Genomic DNA, 26,811 nt, shown 5'->3' on the forward strand with positions numbered 1-26,811 from the left:
AACTTAAACGAGTTGGCGATCAGCGGGAAGCGAGTGTGTAGTTTCTTAATAGCTATCTGATTGGTATGGACGTAGCTTTAGAATAAAGAGCTGCTCGAGCAAGAGTTAAGAGGGCTCAGGACGGAGCTTTCTTCATACAAACGTAGGAGGGTAATTACTACATTATTTGATATTGTACGCTCAAAACTAAGTATTAAGTCGATTTATCTCGTCATTATCTAGGTTTATTGTTATATCAAACATTGAAAATAATATTGATTTTAAAGTTACGAGCCTCAAGAGATTCATATTTTAACACTAAATTTATGACAACTTTGGGCGTAAATAAGTAAGATTAGGAGTATGAAAATTCTAAAGAAATTTAACATTAGACATAGTTTATTTATTCATTAGTTGAAATAACTATACTTTGCAAACATAAACTCAGTAGTTTTTTCTCAAAAATACTTTTCCTAAACCCTTGATTTCGCTGAAAATCATCGTGCCTCTCACCTTTCTCATACATTGTCAAGTGAAAAGCAAATAGGTTTGGTCGAGCGTCCTGCGTCACCTTAACATCAACTTACTGCGAAATAACTCCAAAATTGCTAATGACCATCTTAGAGCTGATTTATTAGGAAAATTATGAGTTAAGTAAATTTGCGTAGCTGCGGATGACTTTATGAGTCGTTTCATAAATTACTAACTGCGGGCTTTCGCTCGTTTACTTTTTAAAGTTTCGCAGAAAATTAGCACTCAGCGCAAGGTTAACACAAACTTTGTTTGCAAATTTTGAATAATAGACAGTGCTCATTAGTACAATTTTATCTTGTGTTTTGTATGCAACTTTTTTAATGTAGTGATGAAACTCATTTCATTGGTGCATGGCTGGGCATCGCTGTATCTTACCAATATGAGTGAGCGAGACAAAGTACAATATCTAAATCTCTATATTATATAAAACACAAAAAATGTTTCTACCTGTGTTCGTTATAGACATTGAAACCGTCCAACCTAGTCGCGACTTATTCCGCGTGGACTACACAAATTTCAAACCCCTATTTCACACCCTTAGGGGTTGAATTTTCAAAAATCCTTTCTTAGCGGATGCCTACGTCATAATAGCTTGCATGAAGCTCGATCCGTCCAGTAGTTTGACATGTGCGTTGATAGATCAGTCAGTCAGTCAGTCAGTCAGTCAGTCACCTTTTCCTTTTATATATTTAGATAAATTACCTGCCGATTCAAATCCAAAATACCCACTGAACATTCCTTCTTTATGTTAACAAAATTAATAAAGGAAATGAATTCGAGTTCCGCAGTGCCGCTCTGCTTGGCTCGAGACCAACAAACGCAATGCAATAGCCTGGGAGCCCGTGGGAAATATTTATGAGGTGCTTGATAAAATCTGAAAGTTTGTAATATATATCCTTTTGGTTCTACCTTCCTACCTTCCTTCAGTAAGGGGACTACTTTCCCTGTAAAACTGTAAAACTTGCATCAATCATTATTAAAATCTCAATTGTTGTGATTGGCTGAATTTGTGCTATTTTTGGTTGCAACAATGCATTGTAGCCAATAGTGAGCGAGAGTAAACCAATCAGGGGTGATTGCGATCGTGACATTATAGCTGTCATTCTACCCTAATCGAGTAGCTGTTTTATATATTAAGATAATTATGACTTCCTTGCAATGACATGTGAATATAGCGACACAATTTTATATATCTGGTAAGTAGCAGAACAATTACTTATACTGAAATAAATGAATAAACCACGTAAACAATAAACTTATCAAGTATCTTAAAACTATCAAGCTCCACTTCAAAATTTTCCACGGGCTCTCAGAGTTTAAGTTTCGTTTCCGCCGCCATTTTGAAAACTCAATCTATGTCTTTTGTCCTATAATTTCAGTATAGGTCGAAGACCAACTATTAGGTACTTGCGCTATCTAAACGGAATGTGCTTGTAGACATATTATATAACTAGCTTATCCCCGGGACTTCATTCGCGTGGACTACACAAATTTCAAACCCCTACTTTACCTCCTTAGGGGTTGAATTTTGAAATATCCTTTTGTTAGCGGACGTTTACGACATAATATTTGCCTGCATTCCAAAAAGCCCAATCCAGCCAGTAGTTCGAGCTGTGCGCTGATAGATCAGTCAGTCAGTCAGCTTTTCCTTTTATATGTCTATAGAATCTAGATATTATTTACTTACAAATTTTAAAACGCAGTTATATAGAAGAATGGTCTAACTTTCAAAATCGGTAGGTACTTATTAAATTTATACTTTTTTATTTTTCTAACAGTTAATAAGTTATCTAATAAGTTATCTGGGTGGATTTACAAAGTTACGAATATTGCCTTATTCGTAGGAGTCTAGAGACTTTGTATCATATCGTCATCATCAACCACTTCCACTGCTGGACGTCTATCGGTCTCTTGTAGGGACTTACACACGCCACGGTCTTGCGCCGCCTGAAACCAGCGGCTCCCTGCGACTCGTCTGATGTCGTCCGTCCACCTAGTGGGAAGTCTTCCAACGCTGCGCCTTCGGTGCGAGGTCGCCATTCCAGCACCTTGGAACTCCAACGTCTATCGGTTTTACGAACTATGTGCCCTGCCCATTGCCACTTCACTTTTATCATATAACTTGCGACATTATAAAATCTCCGTGTATTTTATATAAAACTTGCGACATAATAAAATGTTCGTGTATTTATGTAGGACTTTACAGTATTTCTACTTCAATGGCATAGAATAAAGAGCAGATTTCACTCGTAGAACTGCAATAACTGTATTTTATTGCGACCATGCATAAAGTTTCCAACTTTACATACGCTGGTAATTTCAACGCGGCAAGTTTTAGCTATAGTTGCGAAGCGGAGCTTTAAAGCTTCATATCTTTTACATCTTATATATATAAAAGGAAAAGGTGACTGACTGACTGGCATATCTATCAACGCACAGCTCAAACTACTGGACGGATCGGGCTGAAATTCGGCATGCAGATAGCTATTATGACGTAGACCTCCGCTAAGAAATTTTGAAAATTGGGGTTTGAAATTGCGTAGTCCACGCGGACGAAGTCGCGGGCATAAGCTAGTCTCTCAATAATTCTTCAAACTTAGGTATGTGTGGTAGAGGGGGAGGGGACTTGAAACCCCAAAGAAAGAACATCATTAAAAAAAGTAATTAATTCCTAGGACTTTAGCCGCATAAGTTTCGGTGTTTAAAAATCCCGTGGGAACTATTTGATAGACCAGGATTAAAAGTACCCAGGATTAAAAGTTCATTGACCAGATTGATTGACCAGGATTAAAAGTAGCCATCCGTTTCCAGGATGCAAGCTATCATATTATAATATGACGACATGATAAGTTACACGACCTAAGCAGATGTATGTTATCAGTTTATTCAGGCTATTATTCATTGTATCATCTACCTAAAATGTCGCCTGATTTCTAATATTTTTTTTCATTCAGATACAAGTTAGCCCTTGTCTGCAATCTCACATGGTGGAAGGTGATGATGCAGTCTAAGATGGTAGCGGGCTAACCTGGAAGGGGTATGGCAGTTTTTATTAAACCCATAGCCCTTTGGTTTCTACACGGCATCGTAACGGAAAGCTAAATTGCTTGGCGGCATCGCTATGCGCCATGGCCATTAAATTTGTAGCGTGCACTAAAATTTAGAGTATTTAAATGTAAAATTCATGTACCGTCCTTTTTTATCAATATTAAAAAGAAAAGGATACAGATACCCACTCTAAATTTAGTTTAGCGAAAAACAACAGAATCAGCGCCAGACACTATAAAAGCTAAATTGTTCATTTTAATAAGCATGATACCTTTTTGGTGCATTATCCAATCTGTCGCTAGTTAATATCCTTGGTGTATCTATATTACTGTCTTTCTGAAGTACGAATGCTTTGTGAAATTGCTCCTAAGGGAATATTCTGTATGTCGCTAACTAGTTTTGCTGCGGTCTAGAAAACTGTTGCTAGCTGAGCAGAAACGTATATTGTAACTAAAATTAATATTATAATAGAAGTTTACGCTAGTTAGGGTAACGAAAATTATTGATGTATATCTAATATAACAATTATAACAATTTCGTTAGGTACTCTAGTTTGTCAGGTCAACGCACTTAACAAAAATAAAGGTGCAGACATACCATTATAGAGAGCCAGCGCGTGCCAGACCTTCGTTATTTTATAAAAGCTGAAAGTTTTTCTGCGTTTTCTGGGAGGAACTTTTGTTTGGATGTTTGTTTGGATCATGGGAGATAACAGGTAATAAAGGTGTAAAAAATCTTTCCAAAAAGGTCAAAAGGTTTCAAAAGGTTGTCAAAAAGGTTATCTCCCAAAGCCACCATGATCCAAACAAACGTTCTTTCCAGTGTTGGGGACAATACGCAGAGAAACTTTCAGCTTTTATAAAATAAAGAAGGTCTGACACGCGCTGGCTCTTAGTCTATTAGATTTTTTTTTTTTTAAAGAATATTAGCCATGTTAAATGACTAATATTCCCCTTTCCTCTCCAACTAAGCGTGAAGCTTGTGCTAGAAGTAGGTACGACAATAGTGCAACGGGCGGGGTTTGAACCGTCGACCTTTCGGTTTCAGTCCACTCCTTTACCAGTTGAGCTATTGAGGCTCAAAGTTATAAGTTTGCTTGTCATTGTGCTCTTCTAATTTTGTATCAAAGTAGTTCAAATCCAAAAAATTCGTAGCTCCTTTAAATTTCGCACAAAATACCTTTAAAACTTTAATCTTGGCAAACAACAGCTTTTAATCGAGTTATTTATCCTTAAATCTTATCCCGGGAGGAGGATGAAGTTTTTAAAAAACAGTAAACTTTATTATACTTCGTAAAGTGTCGTCAGTCTAATGAGATTGATCTAAAAGATTTACTTAAGAGTTTCACTTACGGAGGAGATGAGGATATTAATGAAATTTATAAAGAAAGTGAGACAAAGATTTGTAAGCTACATGGCCTTTGCTAAATATTTAATTTTTAAAAAGACGATTACTTTTTTGAAGTAAAAAAAGAAAGAAAGAATCTATTAGTAGCATAGATCAAAATGCTAGAATCCAGAGATGTATGATTTAAAAAAAAGTAACATATCGGAACAGGCGCTGTTTCATTATCATTTATATCAATATCAACAACCCTCACACAGGGAGATCGTCATTATAATTAATTTTAGTTGCAAAACACATTTCTGAGTAAAACAACGCAACTAGCAACAGTTTGCTAGACCACAACGCAACTAGTTAGCAACGTGGGCACAGAATATTCCCCAGTGTGCAGTTCGCACAAAGGATTCCATATTGCAGAAGCTCTGAAAACGCGAATACCTACATTACTACCAACTTTGTTGTATAAAACGTAGTCTCATAAAAGTGGCCATCCTAGATATTAATTTGCATAAACTGGCTTTTTAACAGACTTAAAAAAAGAAGGATCGTAATTCAACGAGACTTCATTCAAATAGGGGAAACAAAAAATACGTAAACAGCAGCGTAAAATTTAGTTAACGCTAGTTGGTAATCACAATATTACAGGCTAGGTTCAGGATTACATCATCATTATCATGAACTGATAGACGGACATAGGTCTTTTGTAGGGAATTCTTCACGCTACGGTCTTGCACCTCCTGAATCCAGCGGCTCCCTGCGACTCGCCTGATGTCGTCCGTCTACCTTGTGGGGGCTCTTCCATCACTGCGCTTTCCGGTGCACGCTTTAAGTATTACATAACTATAACGAAATCAACGGCACCTGAATTATAGCTCCCATATCCATAATTCCATACTAATATTATAAATGCGAAAATGTATATGTCTGTCTGTCCGCTAGCCTTTCACTTTGTTCAATCGATTTTGTCAAAATTTGGTATAGCGACAGCTTGTATCCCGGGGAAGGACATAGGCTGTTTTTTATCCCGGAAAATGAAAGAGTTCCCACGGGCTTTTTAAAAACCTAAACCCACGCGGAAGAAGTCGCGGGCATCATCTAATAAAAAATATATTGTAATTTAACTTTCGGAATTTATCGTATCAAGTGCGTAGTGCTACTAAAGCAGGTCCTTACCTACTACTTTGAGGTGTAAAAAAAGTAAATCTATTAAATCCCAGACAAGCGCTTTAAGGGCACAGTAAACGAACAATAGAAAATCAATGAGCTGTAAGTTATTCCCATTTCCTGCATAATAGCACGACGACCGGGAGTTCGAGAAAAAAACAAACTCTCAAGCCATGGTCAAACACAACGCAAGACTGTGGCACCAAGGATGACATACTGAACGAGTGAATTCAGCGATACCCAACGACTTCTATAAAATTATATTTTTAAGCCGGCTCTACACTCTCACGTAAAGTCGCATCGTTATTTCACGCCGTGACACCTTCCGCCTTCACAGTCTTGTTCGTGACTATGGACGACGACGTGATTTCTGCGTGAGTTCACGTTCGCGCGCTCAAAACTCTTTGTCGCGGACCAAAAAACCGACACTGATCGGGACATAGTCTGCTATGCTGGTCAAGCGCGGATTAGCAGACTTCACACACCTTTAAGAACATTATGGAGAACTCTCGGCATGCAGATTCACCTCACGAGCATTTCCTTCGCCGTCAAAACCCACATAACTCCGACAAGCTGGAGGTGCGTGCCCGAGATTGGACCCTCGACCTCTGATTAGGGGGCGCATGACCTAACCACTGCTATAATAAGCTAGGCTTAGTGATGCGGTAAAAATAATACTTAATTTTAAGTTCTAACCATGAAAACGAATGGAGTCGGCCGCTCGCGTCTGATATAAGGAGCTTCCAATCGGTGCTAGGTATACATTTTATTTTGATTGTATGTATTTATTGTCTCATTAGTCACAGCTTGTCCGTCGTACGCGTCAATCGCTTTACGCGTTGCTGCCGTTGCGCGTTTGGTTTGACAAAGGCTTTATTCCACAAGGAAAATGGTTTAGAAATGTTGATAAGCTTCCCGCTAATGAGCTGCTTGGTGACTTTTTCGACGTCAGCCCTCATCCTATGTTTTAATATTTTTTTCGTAAAAAGTTGTTCGTTCAAGATTCGTGTTATCATGTCGTATTAGCAAAATCTTTTGAAGTATATTATAAATTTTGTTGCTCATGATGGTTATCTTTCCTTCAGCTACTTTGTTTTTTTAAATTTCTTTTTACCTAAAATGAAGATTGGGTAGGATGATAAAGACGCGTGAGCTAATCATGGAGCTAAAATGACGGCACAGATGACTAAGTAAACTTTTGTAAGTACCTGCGCGTTATTATAAAAATAGGCGTACTTGCAAAGCGTTACAGTTTAAGACTAAAGTTACGTTACTTAGATATAAATTATTATATGCTTTGAATAATTTCTGTATGGTTTAGTAAAATAAGATACGGACCTTGATTCTATAAAAGAGCACTGTCCGTAACTTAATTTTCAGTTAGAAACAAAATATATTTTCGTTTCATCACAAAAAAAGACAAATCTAACACGAGCTCCACGCTAAATCAACAGAATGGGAACGACTTTTAGTTAGAGACGATTGGCTACGATGCAATTTTGTGCTACCTTTCTTAAATAGATAATTTTGAGTCACAGTAGCTGAACGATCAGGAATGAATGAATGAAAAGGAACGAACTTAAATTCGGAAGATTGAATTATTTAAAACCTTACAAAAAATATAATATAACTGTTTGCAGTAAATACAATATTAAAAATATTATAAACCAAAATTAACATAATATTATTAATTGCATTAACGAAAAAGTGCATAGTATCTAACTTATTGTCATGCTAGTTTTTATCATCATTGCATTTATTATGTTTCTGCAAAAGAAGGGTTTTGATTAGACTAAATATATAACTCGGAAAATAGCTTATCTAAGTATTATTTATTTTCCTAAGAAGTTATTTAAGTTTAAAGAAACTATTTTCATTTTATCGCAAAGAACTATAACTCAAATAAGCGCACCGTCCGAATGCTAAGCAGAGTCAACAAACTATGGACGGCTTTTTTAAAGGCTTATAAAAACACAACGCGGGACGGCGTCGGCAGTGCGGCTTGATGGAAACGTATTCAACACGGCTCCTAGTAGTTGTAATACAACGACCTCTACTATATAGTGTTACGCACTAGACGTGTTATTTCAACCGAAAACTTTTGCGGGCTGCAACTCTTTGTTGCTCGTAACAGGTAACTTGATGTTCAGTGTCATGTGCAGCTGTCAAACTACAGTGCTAGGAAAGCCAATAGTTGTGACAATCGCAAGAAGGTGATTGGCTGACACTCTTTTGCTATATGCTCCAATCCATTGTTGCAACAAAAATGCTATAAATTCAGCCAATTACAACAATTTAGATAGCAATAATGATTGATGCAGTTTTTCTGGAATCGACAAGCTTGCCTGTCGCCGTAATTTGTCAGAGCTACAGTGTGACGATCACTATACCTCCGATGGGCCTACACTCTCTCGCTATTGGCTAAACTGCATTCTTGTAGTAAATATATCATAAATGCAGAAAATTACAACAATTGAGATTGTAGCAATGATTGATGTAGCTTTTCTGCAATCGACCAGTCAACACTTCTTTATAATACAAATCGTACACGCATACGCGTTTCAGTGTGACATCCTGTCGTGCGGTTTCTGTCGCGCCACACTGTTTACCTGTTTGTTACCTGTTGGCGCGGTTCATTTGTCCAAGGCTTTATTTTGGGGACGAGTGACCGTCGCCTCGTGCAATTTCGTGCTCCCTTTCCCAACGAGATTTCTTTTGAAGTGGGCTTCCAGTAAATTTGGCACCGAAACCGTTTCCGACGAGGTACCTATTTGCTTTTGAGAAAAGATGGACCACGAATTTTCATAATAATCTGTTTTGTTCTGTAGGTATATTTTACTAAATAAATTGCATGGTAAATCCATACTTACTTACATTGTAAATACGAAAGTGTGTTTGACTGTCGGTCTGTCTGTCTGTTAACTTTTCACTCACTTTTAACGAAATTTGGTACGGAGATAGATTTATCCCCGGGATGAACATAGGCTATTTTTGTCCCGAAAATCAAAGAGTTCCCAAGAGATTTAAAAAAAATTAAATCCATCTAAATGAAGTCGCAGACATCATTTATTTGGTACAGAGGTATAGCTTGTATTACAGGGATGCACATACGCTACTTTAAAAAAACCCACGGGATTTTAAAAAACCTAAATCCACGCAGATGAAGTCGCGGGCATCATCTAGTAAGACTATAAAAGCTTCAATACTTCAACGCTTACAGGGTTGACTGAAAACGGATTGGTTTAATTCCTTTTCAATACCCACCCGTTGCTCTATTGTTGTCCCTACTCCTAACATAAGCTTTACCCTTAGTTGAAAAGGAAAGGGGTAGTTATACTTACCTATATTATCCATGGTCCAATTTCGAGAAAGAGGTCAACCGCCGAATCCAACTCGGTTGGGCAGCGTTCAGGAAGCTTCGAGATGTCTTCTTGTCCTAAATTCCTCAGTTCTTGAAGACCAAAGTCTTCGAACAGTGCGTGTTGCCAGTGATGACATATGGATCCGAGACATGATCGCTAACTAATGGGCCTCATAAGAAAGCTCAGAGTCACTCAGCGGGCGATGGAGAGAGCTATGCTTGGAGTTTCTCTACGTGATCAAATCAGGAATGAGGAAATCCGTAGGAGAACTAGAGTAACCGACATAGCTCAACGGGTTGCGAAGCTGAAATGGCAATAGGCAGGGCGCATAGTTCGTACAACCGATAGACGTTGGGGTCCCAAGGTGCTGGAATGGCGACCTTGCACCAGAAGGCGCAGCGTTGGAAGACCCCCCCACTAGGTGGACGGACGATATCAGACGAGTCGCAGGGAGCCGCTGGATCCAGGCGGCGCAAGACCGTGGCGTGTGGAAGTCACTACATGAGACCTATGTCCAGCAGTGGACGTCTATTGGTTGATAATGATGATGATGATGTTATCCAAGCAAATAAACACTATTTCTATTTCTATTTCTATTTCTATGGATCACAGCTAATCCATCATCATCATCGCACGTAGGTCCCTTGTAGGGACTTCCACATGCCACGGTCTTGCACTGCCTGAATATAGCAGGTCCCTGCGACTGATCCATATTATTCTCATCGATACTCCATCGACCATCTCCATACCGCTTGGCGGCACGGCTTTGCCGGTAGGGTGGTAACTAGCCACGGTCGAAGCCTCCCACCAGACCATACCAGAAATTTAGAAATTATAAAATTCCAAACCCCTGCCAGGAATCGAACCCGGGACCTCCCACTATTAAGACCACAGCGCTCACCACTGCGCCAGGGAGGTCGTCATCAGATCGTATTTAAAACATGGATTATGATTTTTTTAAAGTTGCGATTAGATAGTATAATATCTATTCGCAACTTCATTCATATTTCACAAGCTCATGTTTATTACCTTTCTTTATTTTCTTTTTCCTGTAGGTAATACCCACTGAAATTATTATTTTGTCCAAAAACATAAATACGATTCATGAATAAAACTGAATCCAACGAAGATATAAACCAGGCCCCAGAAAGGTATAAAATGTTATACGCGTACTCTAGAAAAAAATAATGTATTGCGAATAAACCAAACCATAAATTCTTGCTAGATATTTCAGCAAAGATATTTTGTGGTAGCTAAGTTACAGTTTGTAGTTGTATTCTCAAGTGAGCCACGGATCTTTCAGAATTCTTGTTGGTCTGCCCTATAACCAATTTTTAATCTAACAATATTTATTTTATAGTAAACTACATGATGCCCGTGACTTCGTCCGCGTGGATTGAGGTTTTATAAAAATCCCGCGGGAACTCTTTAATTTTCCGGGATACAAAAGTAGCATATGTCCTTCCCCGGGATGTAAGCTACCTTTGTACCAAGTTTCATCAAAATCGGTTGAACGGTTGGGCCGTGAAAAGCTTGCAGACAGACTCAGGGACGTACACTATAGGTTTCTTGACAGACAACAGACAGACAACAAACTGATCCTATAATGGTTCCGTTTTTCCTTTTGATATACAGAACCCTAAAAATGTGAATGCATAAAAGAAAAATACAACGAAAGTAAAGACTTCATAAGGCTCCCAAAAATGGGATTTTACGAATTCATTTCGTCCAAATATTCGGTGCCCTCTAAGCGGCAGGCTCTCGATAGAGAAGGAAGAGCTAATAAACATAAAAATAAAATATAATAAAACCCCGTATCAGTAAAAAGCACGCGACTCTTGAAATAAGGCCGTTTTTAAATTATCCGATCCGACAACGATTTCAACATTGAATCTATATTCGAGACTCGAAAATCTTCTTTCCAGTATTTAACAAGACATTTTTTATAATATTGTGATATACCTACACTAACTTATAATTATTCATAACTTAGTCTGCTCTGCTAGACCGTAGGAACCTGATGTAGCACTCCTGGTATTATTAGGTTATACCAGGCCCTGTCAAGAATTAATGTAAATTGTAGTATGACGTTGTATAAAGCAATTTTAGGCATTCGTGACTTGTCGGGGCGTAAATTGTTATTGTATATAGTATTAGGTATGTAGTTTGATTTTAATTTAATTTCTAACAATGGGGCTGGCATATAGGGCACCTGTAAAATCCCCTTACAAAATATATCAGATACAGCTTTCTAGGTCCAATGATTTGGGCTGAGTTTTGGTGACTCAGTCTGTGATTAAGTCTGGACTTTTCTTTTTGTTGTATGAACATGGTGCACAATTTTATTTACTGTACATGAATTGATATCGGATCGGTTAATGTAAATGGCACTAAGCACTTCAATATTTACGAGTCCTCCCAAAAGACTTTCAATAAGTGATAAATACAGATGTAGTCGACCAATAAAACTACTACTCCACACTTATTGAACGTTATTATCCTGAATATTATATCTTCCCTTTAGGAAAAATCTTATTACTAAATCAGCTCAGCCGCGTTTAAGTACGATATTTAAGAAACTGATTTTATTTTATTAACTTATCAATGTACCAGATGATGCCCGCGACTTTGTCCGCGTGGATTTAGGTTTTTGAAACTCCCGTGGGAACTCTTCGATTTTCCGGGATAAATAGTAGGCTATGTCCTTCCCTGGGATGCAAGCTACTTCTGTGCCAAATGTCGTCCAAATCAGTTGAATGAATGGGCCGTGAAAGGAAAGCAGACACACACACAGACAGACAGACAGACACACTTTCGCATTTATAATATTAGTATGGAAGTATGGATTTAACTATTAAGAAATATTTTAACTGTATGATTTTGTTCACAGGCAGAGCTGGTAGCCGTGGAGGGGAAAGAGATAGAGACCCACTACGTGTTGGCTCGTGAACGCATCCGACGATGGAACTCAACCTCCAAATGCTACCTCCTGGTTGAAAATCTGCCTACGCCTCTACAGGTAAGATTTAAACAATTTTTTACTAAACTAGAAGACAACAAAGAAACACATGGACCATACTATTTTAGCGTTTAAACTATCGTGAGTAATTTCCATTAGATACACATGTATAGCGGCTTTACTCGCGCATTTAGTCGACGTTAGCCCGACTCAACTGCGACGCGTGCGCGAACTGAGTCCCTGTGAAAAAGGACCCCAGATGGGTTGAAAGTTGAAACTAGTCGGGCTAGCGTCTCGACTAATTAATACGTGAGTAAAGCCGGTTTGTCATACATCCATAATATTATAAATGCGAAAGTGTGTCTGTTTGCTACCTTATCACGGCCCATCCATTTAATTTAATTTTAATTTAACCGTTTTTTTTGTAACTTTGGTACAGTGAGATAGCTTGCATTCTTGGGACGGACAACAGCTACACAAATAAATTCCTAATACGAGTTTATTTAGAACTAGCTGCCCTGGCGAACTTCGTTCCGCCTAACAGTCAATTCAAAATTTTTAAATTTTTCTCTCCCTAAGAACCATCCTCGTACTTCAAGGAATATTATTAAAAAAAGAATTAGCGAAATCGGTTCAGCTGTTTGAAGACGTATTTAGAGAAATTTACTCTCCTTTTTTGGGCAGTTGTGTAAAAAAATTTTTTTTCGGTTGTCTATTTAGGCTGGTGGTATAGCAAGCGCGAGCGTGTGGTCATCATGCGGCTGCCGGCAGCGGCTGCTGGCAGCAGTCACGAGCGGCGGCCGCGCGGTGCACTGGGCTGCGGTGCCGGCACCCAACCCCGCAGAAAACACCGATCTGTGCCGATTCAATTATACGTAAGTACTGAAAAGTTCTCGTTTTATTCGGAGAGGAGACCCGACAGTAATGGGCCGGCGCGGCGCGGCGATGGGTTCTTGATGATGATGACTGAAAAGTTGTTGTACCTGCGTACCTGCCTATGGACAGCCTTAAGGACGGTTACGCACTCATCCGATCTGATTCCGTGAAAATACGTCCTGAAGTAATCATTGTATAGCTTATGACATATCCCGTATATATATTTTTATACCCGTATTTTCACGGATGTGGATCGGGTGAATGCGTGACCGCTCTAAGCCTGAAACAAATTATCGGGCGCATCTTACGTACTTGGCTGACAGCCGCTACTTATAGGTATCTGGATAATACTGAACTGTGCAAACTATTAGACATAAGTCGCAGACGTAACCTTGAGTGCCTTAACACCTATTGGACGTCCGCGGATATCCGACTTTATTGTCATACGAAAATAAATAAACACTTTTGTATTACAAACGCAACATAAAAATGAACCACCCAAGAATATAAATTTGCAAAATAGACTACCCACTCAATTCCCACGCTCTCCCATCCACACCATAAACAAAAGAGGAATAAATAATTGTAGCCCGTAAAACTTTACTTTTACAGCGTTCGATAATTAGTCCCTGAAAATTGCATTGCCAGAGTAACGGTCGCATAAAACGCGACGATAAATAAGCTCTACCGTGGGTAATTAAGAGCATCTTTAGAGAAAAATGCCACCACGTTCCTCCTAGAGGAAGCTTTTCCCTAATTGAGATGTAAATTTTATGCTTTGGTAAATTAAATTAAAAGCTGGATTCATTTTAGTTTTAACCTGCTTGAAAAAGTCTCTTTTAATTGTGCAGCGCTATTTTCATGTTTAGAGATAATCTTATTAACAAATGACCAACTCAAACTCTCTTACAAAAATGGCTTCAGTTTTAAATACGATTGTGATGGCATTAGTGACAGTTTCCTATGTTCGTATTATCAATTTTCACACCCATTTTTGAAAGGTCAAAATATCTGTAGGTATAGTCTGTAAAATGGTAAAAAATGACTTCTGCCATTTGTGCCATTTTAACTTCATGAGTCAATGGTCATGTTAAAAGTACGGTTCACCTCTCACCTTTATTGAGAACTAAAATCGTAGGTAGGATGAAAGACACATAAAGTAAAAAAAAGGCGCGTGAGAAGTCATTTTTATGCATTATTTGTCAAAATGATGGCTTCCGTAGTTTTCCGCATTCATTCCGTATTACTTTTGAGTCTATCATCTCAAGTAATAGTATCTTATTATCTGGCATAAGTCGTGTTTTGTTTTTATTAATTACATTGTAATAACAAGAATCTTGTAATATTTTGTCATTTCACAAAATATATTCAGTTTATCATCATGTCCGATCCCTGTTCGTAAAAGTCCAAAATTCTGATTTCCCGTTTTACGATGCAACCCTTTCCGATTGTTTTACTTGGGCTTGACAAATGCCTGGTCTTATTTCCTTGACAAGAATCTCCAATACCAAGACAATGTCCATTCTAATCGAACAACTACAGTAACAATCTCTCAAGTCTCGGAATGTTTTGCAACTTCCTTCCGTCCCAATAGGACTTTCGCGTCAAAAAGTTTGGCTTCTATTATCACTTGGAACTGCAGTTCCAAGAGTCGGTTCTTTGTACTTCCCTTTATTCTTGAGTGGAACAAATATTGTTCTAGATTGAATGGAAGTGTAAAAGAAACTTTATGTTATAAAATTCGTGGTTATAGGTACTTTTGTGAGTGCGACTGTGGCTGGTTAGGTTATATGCTTGTGGTTTTGAAATTAAACACTACTTATTGTGGCACAAACTCGCTGTTACTTTGCTAATAGAAGCGATGTACAAAACATGTCTTGACTCTGTGGCAGTTCCCAGATAAGAGAGAGATAGTAGAGATAGTTGAATCAACACAGACTGGATGCCTGAATGAAAGATACAAAGATAATCTAATTTTTATGTTGTATTAGTATCTTCAATATACATTATGTCGTAACTCATAGGAGTTTCATAGGAATTTTCTTTAAATATCAAGATTCAGGGCAAGAATCGACCGTTTATATTTTCTGCATTAGAAAAGATGATTTTTTTATTAGTTTCATCGAATTTCAATAGTTTACAGATAGTGACGGGGTATTTAAAATCATAGATAATGCTGATATTAATTTATCAGTTTTTGTAGATACCATCTGGTGACCTAAAACTGATACTTATTTAAGCAAAAGCTAGATCTTGTTATGCAAAGAAACAATAATGTCAGACTGTCGGATAGGCATACCCAATACCCATGCGTGAACGATATTTTTTATAAATATTGTAAAAATAAAATATATATTGTAAAATTCCGAAAAAAGATATATTTGGATGGTAGAATAGTCAAAATTATGCGGGATTCCCAGATATTTCAATGATTTTAAAACACAAAGTAAATGGCTGTGAAAATTTATTTCGTATGCTTTATTCGGAGAATATAATACATTTATGGATGAACCCGCTAACGAGGCAGGAAGCGTATAAAAACAAAACGAATGCAATGGTACGTTATGACCCGCGGGACCCATTCATCACACCCATAATCTTGTTTCCGTCCTGACGCGGACGTATTGGACGATATATTTTGTTTATATGCTCGATGTGATTATTTTTATTGTACTCGTAGCTGGAAAAATTGAATTGTCACATATATTTTAACCATAACTACAAAAATAACTAATAACTAGTATAAAAAAGTTGATGTCTTTGACCATAAAATGAAGCAATCGTCTGACCCGCCATTGGCACGTAAAATAAAAACATAAGTCACAGTATAGGTAAGTCCTGCAAATTGCTAATACGCGTGGCCGGCTTTTTAGTGACGTCAGCACTAGACTAAAGTTTCGAGCTGATGTATTTATTTTTATTTCGGCTGATGTCAAAATGACGTCATTTCGATGTTAATGAGACATGGTTCCAGCGCAATAGCATTTTGCGGGACTTATAACGGTGATATAATTAATTACTTAAACTTAAAACTAAAGCTACGGGAGAAAGAGATCTATTCCAAGCTTTGGACATCTATCGATTGATAACGATGAAGCAGTTCTAATTTCAATATTATCCAACACTAATCTCTATTAGCGCATAATAATTGCATCGTTGCATCTAGTTGACACGGCTGATAAACCTATTGACCTGGAAATGGACTTGATCGATTAGCAAATTGCCTTCATGCACTTTATACGAGGGCTTATTGTCACAGATCTAGTTTGCATAGGAGCTAGTTGGATGCTCTAGGAATTAAGCTATAGGAATTGTAGGATAGTACGCGGCATGAAGGGTAGGTACATTGACCTTGAGAAGGAGATTTGTAGAGCGGGACAACCTGTCGTTGAAACCGAAAAAATGTCATATAGGTATGAGTGACAGAGGCAACGCTCTACAAAACCGAAATGTCACTCTAAAGGCCGATGTACATTATTTTCTGCCGTGTACTGTATAAAGTTTTTGAATAGAGCCACCTAAAGCATGATTTCTATAGAAGTGATTTAAGGTAGAAGTTAGGTTAGTTAGGTATTTTGGAGGTTTAGGTGGTATTTTAGGCTTCTCTAATCATAAGTCAATCAATAAAAAAACTCGGGGTGGGGCATCTTTTATGCGTACCTGTTCTTAACGTCATGGAAGAAACACTCACTTTTTTCGCGCTTTGTATGCTGTATACCTTAGAAATCCAACACAAATCTAGTTTATTTTATTTCATTTAGATAAAAGTTAGCCTTTGACTGCAATCTCACCTGGTGGTAAGTGATTATGGAGTCTAAGATGGAGGCGGGCTAATCTAGAAGGGGTGTGATAGTTTTTATCAAACCCACACCCCTTTGGTTTCTACGCGGCATCGTACCAGAACAAATCGCTTGGCAGCATGGCTTTGCCGGTAGGGTGGTAAATAGCCACGGCCGCAGCCTCCCACCAGACCAGCCCAGAAATTTAGAAATTATAAAATTTCAAAGCTCTACTGTTAATCGAACCCGGGACCTCCCACTAATAAGACAACAGCGCTTACCACTGCGCCAGGGTTCAGATCTAACACGACTCTAATGATTTTTTTCGTCGTTTCAGGTATAGAGAGATAGATTGTCGGTCTGACATCTATAAAATTACCTAATTATCATTTGCAGTACTTATAGAGAACATAAAACGGTTAACGATTAATTTAAAATTAATCCACAATGTCAAGTTAACTACGCATCCCGCTAATGAATCAATGTAATTCGTTATTCGAGTCCTGCGGGTATCATTTGCTGACATGATACAAATTGTCCTGGGCTCGACGGGACATTGCGTATATAGTGCGCTGTGCGCCAATATTGTTCGCGTAATGAAAAACTTTTAGCTATAAATATCATTTTGACTATTTTTTGTGTTGCACCGTACTTAGTTTTATTTTGCTCGAAAACAATTCTGGTCCTAAGTATTTTTGTAGTTGTAAATTGAAGTTTTTTTTGTTTTATTACAAGTTAGCCCATTTTCGTTATGATTTTTGTGATTAAGAGGTCAAAATACATTTTTATACCAAATTTCAGATCCACCGGCGGTACGATCTTTTTAGAAGGAACTTTTAGCTACAAATACTTACTAAAATATAAAAATAGAGAAATAATTACTTTTGTCTACTTTGTGTTGCGCCATGGATCTGTTTTCTTTGAAAACTCTGTCACAATACACACAAGTCACAATACTTTTTGTAATATTTAACACTTCTTAATGTTGAAAGGTACCTAGATATTACAATTTTTAGGGTTCCGTACCTCAAAAGGAAAAATGGAACCCTTATAGGACTCACTTTGTTGTCTGTCTGTCTGTCGGTCTGTCAAGAAACCTACAGGGTACTTCCCGTTGACCTAGAATCATGAAATTTGGCAGGTAGGTAGGTCTTATAGCTGACATTCGGGGAAAAATCTGAAAACATTGAATTTGTGGTTACATCACACAAAAAAAAAATTGTGGTCATGAACTGAATAATTAGTATTTTCAATTTTCGAAGTAAGATAAATATACCAAGTGGGGGTATCATATGAAAGGTCTTCACCTGTACATTCTAAAACAGATTTTTATTTATTTTTACGCATCATAGTTTTTGAATTATCGTGCAAAATGTCGAAAAAATACGACTGTACAACGGAATCCTCGTTGCGCGAGCCTGACTCGCACTTGGCCGGTTTTTTTAATAAAACTGGAAAGCCTCAAGGTCTGGAATAAGCTACAGTAAAATGGCTTTAAGGCAGACATAATTCATAAGACACGGAACACTGCAAGCCCTTGGGAGCGTTTTATCTTTCTATCCGACCCAAGGAAAATTATTCGGATTTTTATCTACAATTTTCTTAAAATATAAATAATATTACAAGTAAGATGAAGTACCTACTGTCAAAATTTTCAGTACTTTGATCTTTAGGGTTTTCCGTAGCTTCAAGCCTTTCTACGCATTCTAGCCTTTTTTCTTCATACTTTTTTAAAAATAAAGTATGGCTACATAAGTCACACAATTCGTGAAGGTTATTCAATGACTTATCGCGGTTTAACCGAACTTGGCCCATTACGGTCTGGGCCCGCGCCTAAAGACGTCTCTTTAACTTAAATTACTTTCGAAGTTAAACGAATAGTTTCGTAATAGTCGCATAAATGGATATTTGGATAGTGTAGGACTCGTACGTACTTAGTAAATAGTAAAAGTATGGCTGGTACTCACAATAATATTGTATATACTACTTACATGATTCTTAATGGAGGATAAATTCAACTTAATTTTCAGAAGGCCGTAACTGTTAAAAGGGAAAAGTCATCATTTATACTTAAAATCTCACATGAAAAGTGTTGATACAGTCTAAGATGGGACCTCTAAACGGTTTCTGCACGGCATTGTACCAGAAAACTTAAGGGGAAAAAAAACTACTCGCGTATTTTTTTCAACATTTTACACGATAGATCAAAAACTATTATGCATCAAAATAAATTAAGAACTATTTTAGAATATACAGGTATAGCCCTTTCATATGATACTCCATTTGATATAGTTATCTTACGTTGAAAATTGAAAATACTAATTAAATTGTTCATTAACACATTTTAATTTTTTATGTGATATTACCACAAATCCACACTTTTTGGATGTATTCCTTTTTACTTGTGCTATAAGAACTACCTACCTGCCAAATTTCATGATTCTAGGTAAACAGGAAGTACCCTATAGGTTTTCTTGACAGACACGACAGGCAGACGGACAGATGGACAGCTAACAGACAGACAACAAAGTGATCCTATAAGGGTTCCTTTTTTACTTTTGTAGTATGGAACTAGAGTAACTGTGATTGCTGTCAAGCGCAAGTTCACCCAACAGAAAATGAAATCCACTTTTTTTCAACTAGCAAAAAAAACAAATTTACCATTCGGTTTTTATTAAAGGTATCAAATATAGTACCGGATTAAACTTTCTACTAAGTCAATATCCAAGTTTCCGCGCATATTTTAAAAGCAATAAAATACGAAGCGCTTTGTCGCTAGAGTGGTTCCGAATTCAATAAATCTCGAAACGATTTACGAGGTTATTAAAAAAGGGGGATCATTAATACCTACTCGGGATGGGAACGATCCAAATAGACTAAGAGATAGTGTTTTTTTTATTCCATTACAAGCCCTTGACTGCAATCTCACCTGGTGGTAAGTAATGATGCAGTTTAAGATGAAAGTGGGGTAACGGGAAGGGGTAAGACAGGTTTACATATCGATTTCTACTCGGCATCGTACCGAAACACCACATCACCGTGGCGTGTGGAAGTCCTTACGAGAGACCCTATGTCCAGCAGTGGACGTCTATTGTTTGATGATGAATTTGTGTTTTATTTCATTGCAAAGTTACTTTTGCCTAGAGCGCCGAGTTTGCTTGGACTGGCACTGGAGAGAGTCCTCTTTAAACAAATCATCCACTAACTCTTGGATTATAAATAGTACATACTTGCAACGAGAACGATACAAATTTGGTCCATTTAATTACACGGTACGGAAGCGGGAATTGAAAATTGAGTGGGCCCAAAGAATAATTACCGCCCTGCAAATTCGATTCAGGTTAATCCCATGGCTATCGACGCGATTGCGTTTATTGGTGTGTGTAATGGCCTTTATTTTTAATGCGGTAGGGCTTCTTCACACTGATTCAAATTGTATTACAGCAATATCGAATCTTAGGCCCGGTATCCACGAAAGCGGAAACGGGTGAAGATATACGAACGGATCCAATTATAGATAAATGACGTGATATTTTTTTCACGTCGTCTATCGATAAAATCTGATAGAGTTTTTTTTTAAATAAAACACGTTGTACTCTGTTGAAAACATGCGAGCAGAGGGAAAAATTTATTTTATTTTTATACTGAACTAGCTGATGCCTGCGACTTCGTCTGCGTGGATTTAGGTTTTTAACAATCCTGTGGGAACTCTTCAATTTTCCGGGATAAAAAGTAGCCTATGTCCTTCCCCGGGATGCAAGCTATCTCTGTACCAAATTTCGTCAAAATCGGTTGAACGGTTGAGCCGTGAAAAGCTAGCAGACAGACAGACAGACACACTTTCGCATTTATAATATTAGTATGGATTTTAGAGACTATTCATTAAATACGTTCAGTTAGGTTTAGAGCACACACAGTACACAGATGGTTTGATGTAAACTCATTTCCGCTCGGCTTAAGTGGATACCGCGTCTACAGGATAATTCAAGCTATTTCGTGCTCAAAACAGGCAGTGCCGAGTCGGCATAATTCAAACCTGCAGAGCAAAGTGTAATCGACACGCAGTACGCATCGTGGCGTGGACACCTCTAGCGCGCACGCTCTTTATCACACGTTGAAATTTAGGATGCTGTACGTTTGACCATATTATCAACAGAAATTTTTTAAATGCTGTAGATAAATATTTACGTCTATCAACAGTTACTGACGTAGTGAGGCTTTTCCTGTACAAAAAAATTTCAATAGATATTTTTTTTCAAAATATTAATCCTCTTCTGGCAACGGAGACATGACTTGTATCACAAAACGTGTTTATGCCACAACAAGCGTGTGACACGGGCATATCGGCTGTCGTGTCGTGCCCGCGGTGATATTGTTAACTTTACCTAATATAGAGCCTCAATAGCTCAACCGGTATAGGAGTGGACTGAAAACCGAAAGGTCAACGGTTCAAACCCCGCCCGTTGCACTATTGTCGTACCTACTCCTAGCACAAGCCTGACGCTTAATTGGAGAGGAAAGGGGAATATTAGTCATTTAACATGGCTAATATTCTTAAAAAAAAAAAAAAAAATTAAAAAAAAAAATGAAAATGAAATGAAATGAAAATATCAAACAATTAATATTGAACAAATTACTAAAATTACAAAATTAGTAAAAACATCTCGACATACTTTAACTGGCAGGAGAGATTTTTGCCTTTCTTTAAATAATCCCCCACGGGATTCACTATAATACCGACAGTAGACGGCAAGAAATATTGTAGATCGACCTTTAGAATGAGATTTCGGCTTTGTAGAGCGTTGTCTTTGTCACTCATTCCTATGTGACGTTTTGTCGGTCTCAACGACAGAGACAGCGCTCTACAAAAACACTACCTACCTCTTTCTAAAGGTCGATGTACAATATTTCCTGTCGGCTAATGTATATAGCTTTACCCCAATAAACTTTACCTATTTCCCCGCAGGTTCCCCGTGACAGCTGACATGGCGCCGGTCAGCTCGCTGCTCGTGTATTACGTCACGGAGGCAGGCGAGCCTGTCAGTGACGTTGCCAGCTTCCACGTGCGACTGCTGCATAAGGAGGTGAGCTTTATTTGCAGAGCAATAGGGTCTACTATTGATTATCTTGTGAGATGAGTTTTGTTTTCTCCTAGCTGAGACTTCTCGGCTTCGTCCGCGTAGAGTTTTTTGAAAGTTCTGTTTTCCTATTCATAATCTGCGCTTGTAAATCTTCACCCAAAATTATTACGCTGGGTAACTCGGTTAACAAAATCGAAATATTATAAACTGTAAGTATATTAAGATAAGGCATTTAAATTTGTAAAATGCAAACTATAATAATAATTTTATTATACTTAGTTATTATATATGTACCAATACTTTTTCGCATAATAAACGATTATTTAAAAAAAAATTGCTCCTTGCCGAAGCGAGTGTTTTGTAAAACAGTGACTGCGAACATAACTGTTGTCTTGAAGAGACCTAAGATTCATGAATAAAAACCATTTCTCTATAAACTATTTTCTTGTATAATATTCTTCTTTTTTATACATTTTCATTAAATTTTAATTTCTATAAATCTCCAATAGAAGGCTACGTATAAAAGATACCTACGTAGATTTTTTTCTATATTATATTGTGGATGCAAAATTCTCATTCAACAAGTGGGAAGCTATTTTTATTCAGCAACTTTTTGCTTTCCAACTGAGTGAATAAGTAGGTAATTCTGTTCCTAATCACCTGCACTATAATTACCCACTCAACGTGAATGGTCGAATGAACCCTAATCCCATTTAGCTGTTACGTCTGGCAATACTACGAATATTATGTTAATTTTATTCTAATGGACATCCTAGAACTAGAACGGCTATAGACCTAGTATGGGGCGTTTTCGTGTATAAGTCCTGCAAATTGCTAACGCGCGTGGCCGACACTTTAGTGACGTTAGCACTAGTCTGAAGTTTCGAGCTGATGGTATATTTTTATTTCGGCTGACGTCAAAATGACGTCATATCGATGTTAATGAGACATGGTTCCAGTGCAATACTTATAACGGCGATTACGCACTGCACTTCCGTCATCCGAGTTCTATCCGTCATCCGTGAGAGTACCAGCGATCATCTACGACATAATATGTCAAAAGTGTAATATATTGTAAGGAATATTTGCACTGAATTTTCCTAACATAGCGGTGAGTGCTACACACGAAGGATTCATACCATCGTACAAGAAACCAAACTTTTTTTTAAATTTTCATGAAAACCATTTAAAAAAATTATTATCTGTTGTTATAGCGGCAATAGATTTCTATTTTTCTACCTATTAAGGTACACGAGAGCCCACTGACAGACAAACAGACGGACGGACAGCGAAGGCTTAGGAATAGGGTCTCGTTGGCACCCTTCCGGTACGGAGCAGTAAAATCTGAGTTAATACTAAAGAAGACCAAAAAATAAACAAAATTAACTAATATAGGAACAAATGAATTGTAAACGTTTTCATTTGTCGAAAAGGCTATGTTCCTCGTAATTGTAGGTACACGTAAACTAATTGTTCTAATTGCGAGAGGCGGCGATTAAATATAAAATTTGTCAGAGCAAAAGGTCCTCTGGAATAAGCCTGCTGGAGGTGCTATTAGTGCTAATTAAAAGGGACGTCGCGATTAATTTACGTTCCTACGTTTTATTTATTCTTTAGTTGCGAATTCGTGTTTTGGTTGAACTAAATTATTACATGAACATTACCTACAGAGTGTAACATTATAGCAAAAACGAAGACAGGTGATAGTACTGATGATTACTGATATGATACTTTAAAAAAAACGCGAAAATTAAAATAAAATAAAATATCCTATATTTTGTAAAAGTTCACGATATATTGCAAATTAAACATCTGACTAACACTAGAGGTCAACGAACGTTGCGTAAGTAGGCCACTGCGACTCAATGTCGTATCGTAGGTGGGGCATTGACGACCCCAGTTTTGCACGGTATACATTGCGGGTTTGAAAAATACTAAATCACTAAAACTGCAAAATGAAGCAAATGGTTATTGGTATTAGATTGTGTAAAGGTAGTATAACAATAACGCTAAGTTTTTACTACGTTCTGGTTACACACTGCATAGTAGGGCTTTGTCAATGCTATGATAGTGGATGTCAAGTTGTTAACAAAAATGAGGTTGCAACCGCAAACATTTTTGATCGGGATACCGGTACTGCAGCGTACTGGCTGCGTGCTTCGGGCACCTGTTTTAAGTTATAACGAAGTCCCACAAGTACTTATATAATTATTTATTTTGGAAATTAATGCTAATGAAAACCAATCTTGAACCAACAAACAAACACACTTTCGCATTTATGAATAGTGAGGGTAGAGATAGTGGTGATCAATGTCTCTTAGTAAAAAGGAGTACCTTAAAATTGTTGTTTTCGTTCAGGTAGCAGTAGCGATAGAAGAAAGACGTTGGTGGTACCCACGAGCAGCCCTTCAGCTAAGAGTGCTCGCCCCGACCGACTCACTGATGTGTCTGATCGGCGCGCGCGCACCGCCCGACACACGTTTTGATGTTCATCAGACGTAAGTACTTGCTTTCTAACGATAAAACACTAATAAAGGTAAGCGGTGTTAGCTTAATGGGTAAGTTTGACCTACGATTCGGGTGGTTCAGCTTCGTAAGAATTCATGTCAAAGTGGTCAAGATTAAATCAGTGCATGCGTAACGCTCATTTTTGACTGACACATCCTTATGTGGCGCAGTCGGTAGAAACTTTCCTCTTATGTAACTTTTTTGAGATATAAATAAATGAAATATGAAGTATGTCTGAATTTTTTTAGGATTAAAATGAGTTTATGTAAGCTTTCTACGGTGTTTTGCTTTGCCGTAAAAGGCTTACTTATTTAATTGTTAGACTTTTTGTTAGAACTTCAGTGCCCCTGCTCAATTAGCGACGATTTTTTTCCATAAAATCTGCATATATAAAAGAAAAAGGTCACTGACTGACTGACTGAACTGTCAACGCACAGCTCAAACTACTGGACCAATCGGGCTGAAATTTGGCATGTGGATAGCTATTATGACGTAGACATCTGCTAAGAAAGGATTTTTGAAAATTGAATCGCTAAATGGGTAAAACAGGGTTTGAAATTTGTGTAGTCCACGCCGATGAAGTCGCGGGCTAAGCTAGTCTATTATATTTGGATATAATAATAATAATCTTTTACCACATTTCATGTTTGTAAGAAAACACCCCTATCAATCTATGTGAGAGCGTATTCTGGTACTGATTAATGACAGGCTTTTGCGAGGTAGGGACATGATTCACTGCAAGCTGATACCAGATCAATATATTGTACAGCTTCCAGGTTTATCTGCTAATAATGCTGCTTATGTGGACTACACAAACAAACACCTATTTTATCCTATTAGGGATTGAATTTTTAAAAAATAAATTCTTAGCGGATGTCTACGTTACAATAGCTATGTGCATGCTTTTCAACCCGATCCGTCCAGTAGCTTGAGCTGTGCGTTGATAGATCAGACAGTCAGTCAGCTTTGCCTTTAATGTATGTAGATTATGCCTACTTATCTATTGTTCTTTCATCCACAAAGAAGTCGGGCTGAAATTAATATACAATTCATCATACAGTCGGTTTGTCAGAACTCAATTTACCCGGATATTGCTATTATCCCATATGTCCCACGACACGCCTGATCGAACTCCTTTTATGTTATTGACAAAAGACTTATTGCGGTAGAGTTGTGTCATATAAAGACGCTTCCACGCTTTCCCCGACTGTAGTTCAAATTAAGAGCTTTCTAGAGCTTTATTTCAAACGTTTTGTCCTTTCGTCGACACTGTGACAGCGTGGTGTAGGAATAAAGGACTGCTCACATTTACATTATGTATCAGTAGGTACCCTTATTATAAATGCGAAAGTGTGTTTGTTTGTTGGTTTGTTGGTTTATTGGTTTGCTCTTCAATCATGGTATAATTAAAGACCTGGAGAGTGACATAGGTTGCTTTTTATCCCGGAAAATCAACGAGTTCCCACGGGATTTTTAAAAACCTAAATCCACGCGTACGAAGTCGCGGGCATCAGCTAGTCAGCTAGTTATTATAACCTTAAACTAGATTTCTAATCATAAGGCAGTCTACAAAAAAAAAAAAAAAAACTAGTAAAAACTTTTACCAAATATTCAATGGCCGGGCGGTCAGTTAGCCCTGGGGCACATTGTATAATGTAAATGTGAGTCATACTTATATAAAATGTTGTGAATACACAATACAAATGTAAGCAGTATTTTTATTGCTACATTTCTGGTAAATGGTAAATGGTATACTCTTTCCCACAGACCAACAGAACACGAAGAGCAGCCAGGCCCGGAGTTCGTATCAGCAGGTGTATCATTATTCGTCGGGGGAGGCGCCTGCGGGGGCGGCGTGTTGTACAGACAGCGAAGCGCGCCCGCGTCACATGCTCCCGCGCATCTCGTACCACCGGCTTCGCATGACCGACTGTGGATGTGGAAGTGCTTTAACTATACGTGAGTTTTCCCCTTCTTTTGCTTGAGTACAAAAATATGAAAAAGGCGGAGTTCCTTCAACCACATGACATCGTCGCGTCGCACTAGTTATTAACGCAACGCAAGCGTCATCCAAAACTTGACGCAAAAAGTCAAAAGCGGCAAAATAAATATTCAAGCCATATACGTTGGAGTTTCAGACGCTATAAAGGGTGCCTTTGGTGAATATGCCAAAGATA

General features: G+C 37.9%; 1 protein-coding gene across 2 annotated transcripts in view; it reads left to right on the plus strand.

Annotated features, from left to right (window-relative positions):
* Positions 1-26,811, plus strand: part of LOC117985950 (C3 and PZP-like alpha-2-macroglobulin domain-containing protein 8) — a 228,620-nt gene that overhangs the window by 173,321 nt on the left and 28,488 nt on the right. For both annotated transcript variants that reach the window (XM_069501479.1, XM_034972749.2), the window contains 5 exons: positions 12,322-12,450; positions 13,111-13,265; positions 22,012-22,129; positions 24,485-24,624; positions 26,402-26,593. In XM_069501479.1, the coding sequence (XP_069357580.1) occupies positions 12,322-12,450; positions 13,111-13,265; positions 22,012-22,129; positions 24,485-24,624; positions 26,402-26,593 (734 nt within the window). The remainder of the gene's footprint in view (positions 1-12,321; positions 12,451-13,110; positions 13,266-22,011; positions 22,130-24,484; positions 24,625-26,401; positions 26,594-26,811) is intronic.

This window comes from Maniola hyperantus, chromosome 10 (assembly GCF_902806685.2).
Source record: "Maniola hyperantus chromosome 10, iAphHyp1.2, whole genome shotgun sequence".
In the NCBI taxonomy this organism is placed as follows: domain Eukaryota; kingdom Metazoa; phylum Arthropoda; class Insecta; order Lepidoptera; family Nymphalidae; genus Maniola; species Maniola hyperantus.